We start from the raw sequence: 15,304 nt of genomic DNA on the forward strand, positions 1-15,304 counted from the left end.
AATACCGTGTTATCGAATTTCAGAATGGTTACAGGCTCCTCGGGGAGGTATGCAAATCTGAAGTCAATTATTGCTTAATATGATGAAGTGAAAAACAATAATCCAGTCAAGGCGTAGAGAGGGATTATGAAGAAACCTCGCTGTTAATAGAGAGTAAATAATAATACTATATACAGAAATTGCTTCAAATAAATTATGACATTTTGATCTAGTTGCAATATGAAATTAAAATTTATCAAAATTTCATAATTTTTAAAAATAGTTCAAAACTGTTCTTTCCATAAACTAAATAAATCAATAGACTTGGGTCTACAAAACTTTGAACCGGATTCCATCTAATAAGCAAAAAAATCTTGAACATGCCGTCTCCAAATAACGAAATTACAAAGCAACGCTTAAAGTAAGTCAAAATATTAAAAATGCAATGTAGACGTCTATACTTTTAATCGATATATATGTTAATATATATTTAGCAAACTGGTTAATCCACCATCCACAGGAGGCAATATTTGTGCCATCATTAAGACGAATATGCTTCCGCAACTTACAGAATTCTTATTCAACGTTGTAAGTAAAGTAGCTGCAATCTTTGAAACGGATGAGTTGGAAATGCGTATCTTGGAGAGCCTAACAAATGTGTTCGACTTAGATTGGGGAGTTCTAGTAGGCAGCCATCTTGAAAACCAAGTAGAATTTAATGGACTGTATGTTTGGTTCTATATGGGCCAAGTTGATGTATATATTTGTTGGAGATATTAATACGTTGAACAATTTAATTAGTTGGACATTTTTTTAATTATTCTTAAAATGTTTTATTTTGTTAAATGTTTTTTTTTTTTTTGATGCAAAAACAATCTTATAAATTTGGACAACAGAATGGCGGCGAACATACATTGTGGATGGTATGTACAGGTGTTTATATTTATAATGTTATGAGGGACTGGAAGTGTGTACGCGATCTGAAATTAAGTGACATATATCATAAATATATGGTTTAAAGATAACTTGTGGAGGTGATAAAATTGTAAATATACTAAAATGATGGATGTTAAGTAATAGGCTGACAATTTGACAATATACAATACAATACATTGTGGACGATGAACTTTGCTTCTTTTCAACATACAGGTATTTGTATTTATAATGTTATGAGGGACTGGAAGTATGCGTGAGATCTAGAATTAAGCGGAAGATATCTTGTAGAGATGATAAAATTGTAAATATACTAAAATGATGGATGTTAAATGATAGGCTAACAATTTGACAATATACACTTCAATAATATACAATACAATACATTGGTTATTTTAGCATGCGGATAAAAATTGTAGAATAAAGTAAATTTCAATTCAACACTACAATAAAATCTAATCATTATATTTTAATGCAACTTTTATGATATTTAGTAAATGAAATATACCATATTATCGTATTATAGTAATATGGTATTAACATACGACCTTTACTTTAATATAAAAATTTTTGTTTTTTATTTTTTACACAAAAAAGTAATTTAAACATTTATATAAAGGATCATATAACTGAAGAAAATAAAAATAGAATACTGGAAATTATAAGCAGTGAGTAATTTTAATGTGAAAAATATAGTTACTTGAAGTCAATATGGTCACTTAGTTATTTTTGGTCTAAAATATGTTGAGGAAGAGGTGTTCAATAATATAACCATATCTTCGATATATAATTATATAATCTTTCATGCTGTTATTATATGATTCTGTCTGCCTAGAACCTCAGCTTAAATCTAACTCTGTTATAGAAATAGTAATTATTTCGTTAAAAATCTATATCTTTTAATTCGCATTCTACTGTCTCCTCCAAATATTTTCTGGTGTACTTAACTATTGTTAACTGTAACCCAATGCTTGTGGAAGAATTTTATTGCTTGGTGTTCTATAGGTAACTCAAGTTTCTTTTTGCCTGATTCCAGAGATTCATTAACAGCTTAACTTTAACTGAATATTAATATTAACATTAATATGAATATGTGGACTTCGTTACATTATGGTGAACATGAATATAACTTTACTTTCAAAAATCTTTTAGAAATTTCTATCAAAAATCTTTTTAACTATGCTTAAAATTCTTGGTTTTATATCTTTAGCAGGACATTACTTCAACTGCTGCTCATGACTTCTGATGGGATATATACTTATCCCTCTACTTCATTAAGAAGATATATCTCAATTTATTTAATGTTTACTACTTATTTCGTTTTTGACTGGCTGCGCCTATAACCTATTAACTAAAGCAATATTATGTGCTTTATAGACCGAATTATATAATCTTAACTATGTTCTTTGTCATTTTTCGTGTAGCATCATATTTTCATCGGTGTAGAACTTATGTGGTTTATCGGTGAAAAACATTGGCCAATTGAATTCACACTTGTAAATGCAGACTGTGTTGCAAATTCTAGCAGTAGATAATTTATATCCAATATTTCTGTTATTACTAAATAACTATGTATGGAAAAAACTGTGGGATGAATTTGTTGTGCTGTGATAAATCAGCTGACCCATTCTAACTTATGAAAAACAATGCATTTGATTATTCATTCCAAATTAAAAACCGAATTGAATTATGGTTTGCGACGAGAACGTAAGCAAAATCTTAAATTAGCTGATACAAACATTAAGCAATTGCATTGCATTTAATTGTGTACGAAGTATTTAGTGATCGTATCAAATTTGTGTTGTTTGTATTTTTATGCTGGTTTCCTTTGTGTGTACTTTGTCATAAGTTTTTGACTGTTTGGCATTCTGTAGTTTACATAAACGTTTGCTACGTTTATGCCCATTTATTCAGCCTTAAACATTCTGCAAAAATTGTAAGCCAAAATTTCAAAAAAACTCCCACGTAAAGTTTTGCTCACGGCTTATTTTTAATGGAGAAATTTTTGGATTTTTATTTCATTGAACTTTTTTCACACAAAAATATTTTACACATAAAACACACACACACCCACATTGTAAGCAAAACAATAAAAAGTGGCGCTAACATTTTGAAGTGAGGCTGGTCAGTTGCGGTTTTAGCTTGAGGTCTCTTCTAACCATACAAACAACTTGACGTTGACAATTACGTCAACTGCGCTGCTCTTGAACTAGACGCACAATTTCAGTTAAATGAATCACGCAATTACACTCTTTGCTCTTCTGCATCGAATAACTGTTGTTGGCTTTATTTAATAAAAACAGTAAATACAAAATGGAAAAAACGAAATACACACTCTTGCGCATAAGCACACAGCCACATACACACTAATTTACGCATATAAATATTAAACAAATACAAACAAATAAACTGTTTGTTGAATTAAGCAAAAACTTTAAGTTACAACATTTTGAAATCACTCTCACTTTTGTGACTGAATAATAATTTCATTTTAATATTTTTGTTGTTGTTGTTGTTGTTGCTGTTGCCGTTGTTGTTGTGATTTTTACGTTCGGTTTTGGTTTCTTGCGTTAAGTTAAGTTTGGTTTGATTTTGGCTTGGTTTTTATTGTAATGCTGCGTTGCGCTGCGCTGCGCTGCTTGCGCCATGCCGCACCGCATCGTTCAAGCTCTTTTGCGTGTCCAGTGCACAACGTTTATAGCACTTTTTCGTATGAAGTTGACGTTTTTTCTTTCTTTTGGAATTTTTATTGGCAAATTTTGTTTATTTTTTTGGGCATGGCTTTTGCTAAAATTTTAACACCACATTTTTAATTTTTATTTATTAAAAAAATAAATTCGTTTTATATTTTTACTTTTTACATATTTCGAATTCTTACATTTGCATAGAAATGCCACTCACTGTTTTTGCCAAAATTTATTGTCAATCACAGAAAAAAAACGAAAATAAAAAAAAAAAAATACACATTGAAGTAAATATGTAAACAAGCGGCAAAGTGAAAAAAACGAACGTTTTTACTTTTGCCGTACAATGTTGGAATGTTCGAATGTTTAAAATGTCAATAAAATATTGTATTTGTTTAATTAATAAACAAAATGTTAGTAATTAGTAGACTTATTTGTTTTTATTATTATTGATTACTTTCAGTAGTGCGCGCACCTGTATTGCACCGACAACCTGTTCGTTTCGCCTCTTTTTGTTAACTGAAGTAGGAATGCAAGAAATGTATTTTTGAGCCAAAATATTACAACAAAAACAATAGCAACAACAAAAGCATTAACAGCATTAAACCCAAACGCCTTCGTTTTTATGATTCAATTTTGTTTTTATTTTGGTTTTTTTATATTGTATGTTGTATGTTTCAGTGTATCAGTGTATCAGTGTGTGTGCATATAAATCCTATATTTAATAATATAAAAGCAACAACTATATTAAAAGCAAAAGCAATAACAAACGTCAGAGTATCACGTAATGACGTTGCGCATGCACAGTTTACAGTTTATGGTGGGCTTTGGCTTAACGTTGATGCAAAAACATAATTGAATGCAAAGCTCTCTCTCTCTATCTCTCATTCTCCGTTGGTTTGGACTGTGAAGCTAAAATATTAGCTTAGTTCGGTGTTTAACGTACGTAAGGCTTTTGTTTTTGCAATATGTATTGCTTTAGGCTTAAAGCTTGACATTCAGCTGGTATGGCACCTATTGCTCTACATTTGGTTTGCCTCTCTCTCTTGTGTAAATTAAATGTGCATTGCCTTAATTTTTATAGGGAAAAATGACGATTAATTTAATGTGATTTTGCACTTAAAAAAATGTTTTCTTATGCCATAAAAATTTGTTATCGTTTAGTCCACTCAAATTTTATGGCAACAAACATGTGTTTTTCCTGAATTAGTTGTGCCGGGCTTGATTATGTCGTGAGAAGGGATGAAGATACTCCAGCGAAAAAGGTATTTGAAGCAATATTTGGAGGAAGATGGCATAGAGTTAGACAGTGTCTTCGATGGAGTGATCAAGTTAAGGGAGCACTAACCGGACTTGACGTACGAGACTGGAGAAGGTGCGGACGCAGCAGAGGCGCCGGGATAGACATGCAGCGTAAGGCCAAAATTCGGTAACGGGTTGTTATGGCCAAATAAGTCAGCAAGCAACTAAAAGATGATAGTGAGTCGTTTAGTCTAATATGAGAGTCTCGCCAGACTCAGACTTCAGTACTTATAAAATGCCTAACTGCTAATAACGGAATTTGGCCACTTCTCTCCACTTCTCTCATTTTTAACTGCTACGCGCCCACGGCACTAAAGGGCGTTTGTCACAACAATCCTCAAAGAATACAGTGATGTGCTGACATAGTTCCCAACCCTTTCAAAATCTAATCTAAGCTAATCTAAACCTTTTGATTCCAATAAAACGTAAATCTGGAGGAAGGCAATTTAGAATATTAACATATGTTGGCAACCAAAAAATGTTTAGGATTTTAATAACGCATAGCAAATTGATCACCTCTAAAAGGATCTCACGAGAACTCATGAACTAGACCATACTATAGAATATAACTCGTACTAGATAAATTCAATAAAGTTAATGTCTAAATATATTCTCATCTATTTAAGCGTGAAAAAATTAGTCTTTCATTGTAGAAAAATACAATGCTGTCAATAATGTAATGGAGGTATATGTCTGCCTTCTGCCTATATTATAAATGACTTAATAATCCCATGCGACATGATTGTAAATTTCATTTCACTTACATCCTTACATAACTGCTTATTGTATCTTCGTTGACCCAAGGTCAAGGATATTGCGTTGGAGACACCTTTCTAGGATTGCTTCTTTGCTGATATTTGGCTGCAACAATTAATTTCACTCATACTCAGCACTATAGCATTCTATTGGATGTTTTTAAGTGTGGTCGATGCAGTCAGGCATTCGTCGATCAATCATTTTAAGCTTTTCCATTTCTCTATTTTTTTGCAAAAGTTCTTTCAAGTTTGTTCTGTACAGGTATTTATCGTCTCACTTTATTCACTATTTTAATAACCTGATATAGTTTAGTATAGAATAGAATAACTGATGATTATTTAATTTCCTCACGAAATCTATAAAGATATATTATTCGAACTGCTCATATATAATGCATTGTCCATTAATTAATACAAATTAATGACTTCTAACTTTATTTTGATTATATAGTATTTTAATCTATTTATATACATTATATTAAATGGTCTGAAATAATCCAACCTTAGGACGGTCAGACGAATACGATATATACGAAGAAATTAAATAAACCCACCGACATTTTATTTGTAATTTTTAAGAACGATTAATGTTGAATTTTTAGGTGACGTCATTTGCGCTAATTGATTGAAACCAAAATATTGTAGTAATTTAATTATACATTTATATTAAATTATTATAAAAAATAATTACAATTACATAATTACATTTACATTAATGAAGTTTTTTAATTAAATTTTGTTCCAACTTAATGGATAGGGAAAAAGGTTCAAGGTCTTTGGTATCCAATACGCCTACACCTGACTTATTCTTTATTCTTATTCTTACTGGTTCTGGAGAATTTTTATTTCTAGTAATTTTAAATGTGTTTCTTTTATTTGCCTTCAAAGGTATTTTGTCATATATATTTCGATTGCAAGCGTCAGCCATTCGTCTGAAAAACTATTGGAAATGGATTTTTTTAATTTTAACCCACTTATTTTCATCTACTTTTATTGATTTGGATCTATATGTGAATAAAATTTGTAATTCGGGTTTTAAAGTATTAGACTTTGTTTTCCAATCTTTGTAATCCTTCATAAGGATCTAAAAGAATATCTGTTTTAAGTATAACATGTTAACTTTTCATTAAGTGGAAAGATATGGTTCTGAGACCTAACTCGTGATTGTTAAAACAAAAACCAAGCTACAAACGTTTATAAACCCTTTTTTGCGAAATATGCTTCGAATTGTATGGGCCAGAACGATAACAAACGAAAAGTTATGGAGGTTCACAGTCCAAATAAATATAAACCATGAAATACGAAAGCGAAAACCCTATTCTGACATTACGAGACTACATTAACCTGGAACCCTTAAGGAATTCAACGCAGGGGCAGACCTAAAATGTCCAGAAAGAAAGCAATTTTTCAACAATGAGTGTAAAATAAATTTTTGTTGTTGTGATTGACTACTGTTCGAAAAACCTTTTAACCAATTATTTTTAAAATCTGCTTAATCAATTAGCTTATCATTATTTTATCTTGAACGATTGTATCATATTTCATATTTATTATTTTAAATTATTAGCTGTTACTATAAAACATTTTGTAAAAATGTTTGCTGAAAAGATTTCGAGACTAAAAATGTAGATCTTGACAGAAGACAGCTGGAGTAAGAAAGTTTATCACCTGAAGCAGTAGCGATGTCTAGACACAGATCACACCGATTGATGTCTAATAGAGATCCTATCTCGAAGTAATACCAACGTAATCCCGGGATAGGACAGAGTCTCTATGAATCAGGGGGTGTGGCTTAATCCGTGCGAGTCGGGCACTCGGGTCGGGGTGCCGGATTGTGGTCAGTGAGTAGGCATTCCACTCCTCCTTGTCGCACAAAAAAAAAACAAAAATAATTATAACACACTTTTACAGTATTCTGATAATATTTAATTTCAATTATATTATTATGTTTTAATAATAAACAATATCTTGTTTTATTTATTTTTTAGTTCCTTAATTTTTTGATCTGATTTGATTAAATTTCAGATCTAATAAATTTATAATATTATTAAAATTTATTATTATGTTTTTATTTCCTTTTATTTAATTTGAAACAGATTAATCTAATAATTCGATTTTAATTATTTAATAATTTAAGTAATTTTAACTTAACGTCTAATTAAAAATTATTTCTTTTTCTTTATACTTTTAACGCGGCTTCAATTACAGTAACTCGTTCTATCTCAACCGATACTACTCATTAATTTTAAAGATACACAAATATCTCTTATAATTTAATTTTAACTTCATTAAATTAGATGAACCATGCAAAACGCTAAAATATTTGTTTGGACAGATGTTAAAAATATGTGAAATGTTCCAATATATTTTGGTCGTATAGACTATACATAATAGATAGAACACGTTTAAGTAGATCCAAAACAGATGAGTTGATAACTTAGGGATGGTAATTGGTATTAGAAGGCTGTTTTGGATTTTATTATTGTAAGGTTATTAGCATTGTTGATAAAGTGATAAAACATCTGTCACTTAAGTGATTTTTAATTATGTTTTATTTAAACAAATAATATGTATATATTATAAGAGTTAAATAATAAATAAATACAAATATTAAGAATTTTGCTATTAAGGCCGTGTGCGAGTTCGAGTAAATTGATGGTAAATTGAGAGAAATATTAAATTATGTCGATATGGCAGCGAATTGTGGTATTTTTCAGAATTTCGAGTAGGATAAATTAGATCAAAATTAGGTAAATTAGGTGTTACCATTGTGAAAATTTTATAAGATATTTAATAAATAAATAAATAAATTTGACCAAAAATAATAAATGCGTGCAATAAATAAATAAATTTCTATTTACTTTACCTCAGTTTAAACGAACTCGTACACGCCCTTAGTATTGCGGTGGTCTAACTTCTAGACTTAATAAACTTAGCAAAGTGTATGATTGGTAAAAATTTTACTGTATTCTAGATTTCAAATATAGAACAATTACACGTATAGTATATGGGGTAGCATTTTCAGTATAAAACAGAGTACTACAATGAATATTCAATACTCGAGTCATAATTGATTATTCAATACTCGAGTCGTAATCGAATATTTAATACTCTAGTCATAATTTAGTACTCAATACTCGAGTCATAATCGAGTATTTAATATTCAAGTCATAATCGTGTATTGGCTGCATTTAATTTATACTCGCTCTGATTTTATTTTTTTCGTTTAGTCAACTCTACCTGACTCAAGCATTAAACTGAAAGTACTTATACTTACTTATACATAATATAAATCACCTGTATAGTGAGTATGAGTGCATATGAATAGCAGCATAAGAAAGTATTATAATCATCTAATTATTCTCTAAGTCGAATTATGACGCACGCAGCAGAGGCGCCTGGAGAGACATGCTGCGTCAGGCCGAAACTTGGTAACAGGATGTTATGGTCAAATAAATAAGTAAGTTAGTAAGTATTGAAATTATGACTCTTAGCAGTTCTCTGGTATAATCATTTACATTGCTGAAATAATAACTACAGTTAAGCAGCATTAGGAACATATATGTGGGATACAATAACACCATACCATATCACATCGACTGATTTGGTTGTTATCTTCTAAGAAGGGGCTGTCCGAAGCCCCTTAAATTATTATGTTCGGGTCACGATATATTTCTAATTAACCACAATTACACAAATTTTCTTTTGCTATATATATTTGATTTTATAAATCACATAAATTTTATTTTTTTATTATCACCGTATTTTTACTTGTTTTTTTTAACCATGGACGTATATAATATAATTTTGTTGCTGTAATCCACCATTAAAAAATCGTTTTAGTACTTTAATAGACTCTATTGCTTAAATTGACTTTTAAAAAATTACGGGTAATAGATATATTTTCCTTAAATATTAACTTAATTTTCTAGAGCTCCTAATAATTTCCAAAAAAATACTATCAGTAGTTCTAGTACACACATATACATCAGTTTTAAATCCTATTGTATATGTGCTTTCTTAAAGTTTTATAATGCAGTTTATTTTTTTTGCATGTGAATAAAATAGCACAAGCGGATTTAATTAATATCTTTTAAATACGACATATCCGATATAATCTAGTTTGCTTCAAGCAATATGCAGATAGTACCATTGCTCTGAAGACACCACTTCAGCAAACGTGAGATAATCCAGTTCACACCAAAAAAATCCAGTTACAATGAATAGAAACTAAATAAGAAATAAAGTCATTTTAAAAATTCACACGTTTTGAAAATAATTAAATTACTTATGATTAATTAAACTATGGACCTCTGTTATGAAATTTTTTTGACTTTGACTTTATCTGAGTGTTAATTAAAGAAAGTAATTAATAATGTCTTTTTAAATAACATTTTGTATACAATCTATTGTACATAAAGAATATAGTATAAGTAAATTTTATAAAATGTTAACTCAACTGAAGTAAACTTGCTCTATTAAGTCCGCTTAATATGTTTTCACATTGACTATAGTTTTTAATTGTTAGCTTTATTAATTATAATTATTATCTACTTACAACAAATGCAGTTATAATTTATTATAACTAAATAAATTAATTTTTGATTAAGGGATCTAAAATGTGTAGTCTCGTAAGTCTTCGAACTTCCTGATTAAATCCAACAAAGCTACAAGTAGTGAGTTTATGCGGTTGATTAATCCTTGAAAACTAACTTCTTGTCTCTTACAAAACTATAATTTGAAATCGGATTTTTATACAAGAAACATCTGCATTTTTATAGATTCTTATAGATTCTATAACATTAAATCCATCTTAAACTAGCCTGAAAGCAATATAAACTAATTATGGTAAAGGACATGATTCCGATTTTACGAGAAACGCCATTTTTAAACAATTCTTACGTTTTTAAGATGTGGACTTTAAAGTTGAATATTTTTAAATAAAAACCATTAAAAACAAGTTGACCACTAGTCTAGTGAGAAATTTTTATTAATGCCATTAATGTCAAAATTGTACGACTTTAAACCTTAAAATATCGAAAAGAATGCTAAAAATATTTAACTTCACTAAAATCCGTTGTCAAATCGGTGTGCTCAGGATAATAAAAACGATTGAAGAAATTCTGATTTTAAATGTTCATCTAAAATTATAAATCTGGTACCCAGGTGACGACTGTAGGTAGATTGGTAAGTTATACCGGCAATCTTAAAGGATTCACTTAGTTCTATAGGCCCATTGTGTTACAGTATAAATAAAAACTCAAGCATTAGAACCACTTAGAACCTTTAGCAGAGCTTATAAATCTATTCAGGGAAGGTCGTGCAGTTCATAAATATTTTTAAAAAGGAAAGCCCGTAGGGCGACGTCGCACATATGCTGAACAGAAAGAAATTAGATGGAAGGCACTTTCATCGCCCTCTCTACAACTGTGGCAGGTATAATTGAAAGCGAGATTTAGTTTCCAAGCATGGCTACCTTAAATACAAGGACCTGTAGTTAAATATACTAAAAGACTAATATCTTTACGCGGCATTTCAATGAGAGAGTTTGATTTTCTTTTATTGGTGCATGGCTTAATTGCTTATAAATACCTGCATATCGTTGGGGCTTTGCATCTTTTATTAAAAAGGTCGGCAAAAAAAGACTCAGTGCCAGTAACTATAAACGACTTTTAAAATATGTACTACTTTAAGAACTTAAAATATATAAGATTACAGATTTTTATTATCTAAAACTGACACAAAATCTGACCACTAGAACCGATGAATATTGTTTATCAGCGATCTTATAAGTCATGGTATATAATCAAACGTCTCTTTAAAATAACACATAAAATGGAGAGCAGTTGAATATCATGTTAATAATTAAAAAAAATTTTAAAACGTGATTAAGTAAAAACTAATAAAAAGTAGGGGCAGATGTATAGACTCTTATCGTACACGGGTTTTAAAGAAAAAAAGAGATACAGAGTCTGCCAGTTTATTTGGAAGTTATAAAATGGTATCTAATAGGTTAACTACGTTGAAAATCATGATTTTCTTTTCTTTTTTACTGCTGTTTTTTTACGAACAGTAGTAAACTACAACAACAAAAATTTATTTTATATTATTTTAATTAATTAATTTTTGGCTGATCAAACAACTGTTTCGAGTATGGCCATATACGCATCGTTAGTGGTCTGGTAAATATATTAATTCTTGTATTTAATTATTCGTAAATAATTTTTTGAGACTACAAGTGCAAGGAATCAAACTCGTGCCCTGATAAATTTGAAGCTCAAAGTCAGCGCTCCTTAACCAACTGACTCAAAGCCGTACTTGACTTTTATGTTCGCACATTTTTCTGGAGTTTTCTTAATTTGCTGTGAAAGTTTTATTAACAAATTCACTTGCTGTGTTTATAGTAGAACGAAATCATAAACCAGTTGTACAGTAATGAAATTAATTATTTATATTTTTATTTTTAATTGTTTAATTTCAAACAAACAATAGTATATACGTTATACTATATACTATATCGTCAAAAAACGAAATAAATTTTTTATTGCAAATTATTTGTGTAGTTATCTGTTTTTAAGATCCATACCTGCATCACAAATTGTAGAATATATGAACGACTTATATTATTTGACGTGTTTAATGCGATTTTATAAAATTTTCTCAAAAAAATCTCTACGACTTAAGGTAAATCCATTTCGAAAAGACTCTACTCGTAATATATTTTGTTCTTTATTTATAAATCTTGCTAAATTATTTAATTTACACCAATATTTTTCACCTTTCAAACATCAAAACAACTTCAAATGACGCAACCGAAAATGAAATACCCATAGAGTTTAGTAATACTTTCTTAACTAAAATATAGATATAATTTAGTCAGTTTGTATTCGCACGTGAGAAAGTAATTTCGTCTTCGACATTCCAACTCCATTTAACGTGATACTTTCCTCAATAAAGGTATTAATTAAGAAGTTCGGAGAATTTCCTGATTTGTTGGTCCATCAAAAACAATAAACAATAATTGGAGTGACTAATGAAATAGATTTTATATTTTTATATGATCAAGTAAATAACAATTTTTTTGTTTTTATCAAATTCTAATACTTACGTCATGAACCCCGATCTTTGTCCTTTCTTTCTGGGTTAGGTAAACTTAAATTGTTGTGCTGCATTTATTGACCTCACGAATTTTTCTTTATTTACTGAAATGGAGTTCCTAACAAATGCATCTTAGTTGTTCAATGACTGGGCTGTTCTTTCATTATTTGTTTCTAGAGAAAGGTTTCAGGTTTCACAGATGGTTTTTTTTTTAAATAGTTCTGCATGGAGTTTGTGAAGCGGTATTCTTTTGTTGACTACAGAAACGTTTGTTAGCAACATTTATTGCATACATTTATGCGCATAAGTGCTTGCTATTAATAGAACCGTCGACTTGGCAACTCTGGTCGATCCAACAAAAGCTTCTTCAATATCAGCTTTTTTTATTGGCAGTCGTATTTTTTATCAGCTCAACGGTTTTGTTGCAGTTTCTTAAACATTCGGGAAATTTCAATGTAGTAAAAATTCAATAATTTCAATAATTGGTTTCTGAACCACACGGTAGTGACCAAGGAACCTAATAAATTTGAACCTATCCGAAAAGTTTATATATGATATATATAACTTTTTCTTTTAGCTGTATATTTTTCATAAAAGATTTATTTTTTTTTCTTTTTAATAATAAGAACTCAACTTTTAAATTAAAAATTGCTTTGAGATATAAGTTTCTGGTTTTTGAATATATTATATTTTTAAATGGCCATATCTCAAGCTCTATGGAAGATAAAGACTTAAAGCTTTGTGCTTTGTAAAGACAATAGATTAAATATTTTTTAAAAAATATACAGTCAAAATTGTTTATATATTAGAACTAATATTAATTATTAATTTTTAAAAACAGAAATTTTTAAAATATACATATATGATTTTTGTTTATTATTTATCCTCATTTCTATATCATATTATTTTTATTATTATTATTTATTTATTTAACGAATCTATAGATTGATAAATTCAAGTTAAATATAAAAAATTAATATTTTTCATAGCATATTTTTCAAAATTCAAAAAACCTGAAAGCTGAAAATGACATAATGAATCCGTTCCATATGTTTAGGCTAGACCTCTACTTTGAATAGTCTGTCAAACATATTTTCTTATTAATTATTATTTTTATTAAATATTATTTTTATTAATTATTATTTTTATTAATTATTATTTTTATTAATTATTATAAACTAATAAGGAGATGTCGAACGACACTCGATCATCGACAGCAATGGTCTGCGAAAGGTATGACGAAAACAACGCCATTTGCTCATACATACTTCTTCAGTGGTTGGCATTTAGTTGATGACACCCCAAAGATCAGCACTGCTAATACGATTAGACCACAAGATGTTGAGAATCTACGACGACGGTGTCGATGACGGTTTCCACGTTTCACGTTATAGATGCGTAGTTTGGTTTCTACAGAGATATATCGAGATTTCCAGATACAGCGTAGCATGCGAAATGAAGCCTTACCTTTATTTATGTGAGTCGAGATGTTTTCATCAGCTGCATCCTTAGTAGTGATCATTATACCAAGTTAGTTGAAGATGCTAACATATTCGATGTTCAGTTGGTTCAAATTTAAAGGAATACTCGGTGTAGGGTTGGTACGGTAGTCACCGACCATAACTTTAGTTTTTTGATGCTGATTTCTATTCCCGCTTCAAAAGACTTACTGTAAATGACATAAATATTTGCGATTACTACTGTTATCATTTTTGTTCACTGTTGTAACATTTTTGTCTATAAATATGTCGACTTCAGTGCCCATTAATAGTTTATGTTTCAAAATAGACATAACTTAATAAAGTGCACATGAACCTCTAGAATATTTTATAGAATCAATGTAAACGGTTGAGTATATGAGTTTGTAGTACATTCGTATACCTATAGTATGTTATAATAGTCAATAACTAATAGTCAAGAATATCATGAAAGATAAGACCTAGGGCGACAAAACTGAAAATAGTCTGGACCTCAGCCGAAAAAATATTTACCCTTAATGGGTAAATAAATTTTATTAACATTGATTTTAGATTTGATAAAGGAAATTGTTGTTAAAAAATATAATTATATTTCCATTCTTTTTATTTGTTTGTATCTTTTCGGTTTTTTTATATGGGTTTGGATAGTAGAGCGATAGTGGTTTAGCAAATCCGTATATTGAACATAGTAAGGTGGTGTATAAGAAGCTTATGTTCCTAATAGAATTTGAGTAACTTAGCTTTTAAATAATATTTAAAACTTTCTGATATAGCAGATGTATTAAACGTCTATGATCCAACTGATATATCAGTGATGTATCTGATATAGCATCTGATATAGTATCTGATAGTGCATCTAATATAGCATCTGAATAGAGTGTTTGGTAGTATAGCAGACCATTTGCTATAGCAGAGTGGAAAACGTATTTCTTAATTTTTATTTTCTCCAACACTACATACAGTATTGTTAGTCTGTTTAATTATATCTATAAGATAGGCCTTTTCATTTTTAAAAAATTCGTTCTGACAAAGCACAATATATATATTTTTTTGAATTTTTTATTTTGTTTTATTA

The 15,304-nt window shown here is 29.4% G+C and overlaps 1 protein-coding gene across 1 annotated transcript; it reads left to right on the plus strand.

Moving 5' to 3' along the window:
* Positions 1-275: 275 nt before the first annotated feature.
* Positions 276-1,348, plus strand: LOC119661969. The gene is made up of 2 exons (XM_038071495.1): positions 276-400; positions 474-1,348. Exons 1-2 carry the CDS (start codon positions 360-362, stop codon positions 757-759), a joined length of 327 nt encoding a protein of 108 aa, XP_037927423.1. The 5' UTR covers positions 276-359; the 3' UTR covers positions 760-1,348.
* Positions 1,349-15,304: the final 13,956 nt, after the last annotated feature.

Source organism: Teleopsis dalmanni, chromosome X (assembly GCF_002237135.1).
Source record: "Teleopsis dalmanni isolate 2A chromosome X, ASM223713v2, whole genome shotgun sequence".
Taxonomy (NCBI): Eukaryota; Metazoa; Arthropoda; class Insecta; order Diptera; family Diopsidae; genus Teleopsis; species Teleopsis dalmanni.

What these genes read in the sequence shown, in the direction of transcription:
- LOC119661969 (XM_038071495.1), top strand. Translation starts at nt 360, where the DNA reads ATGCCGTCTCCAAATAACGAAATTACAAAGCAACGCTTAAA. An exon ending in ATTACAAAGCAACGCTTAAA is followed by an intron (nt 401 to 473) that starts GTAAGTCAAAAT and finishes ATATATATTTAG; the next exon opens with CAAACTGGTTAATCCACCAT.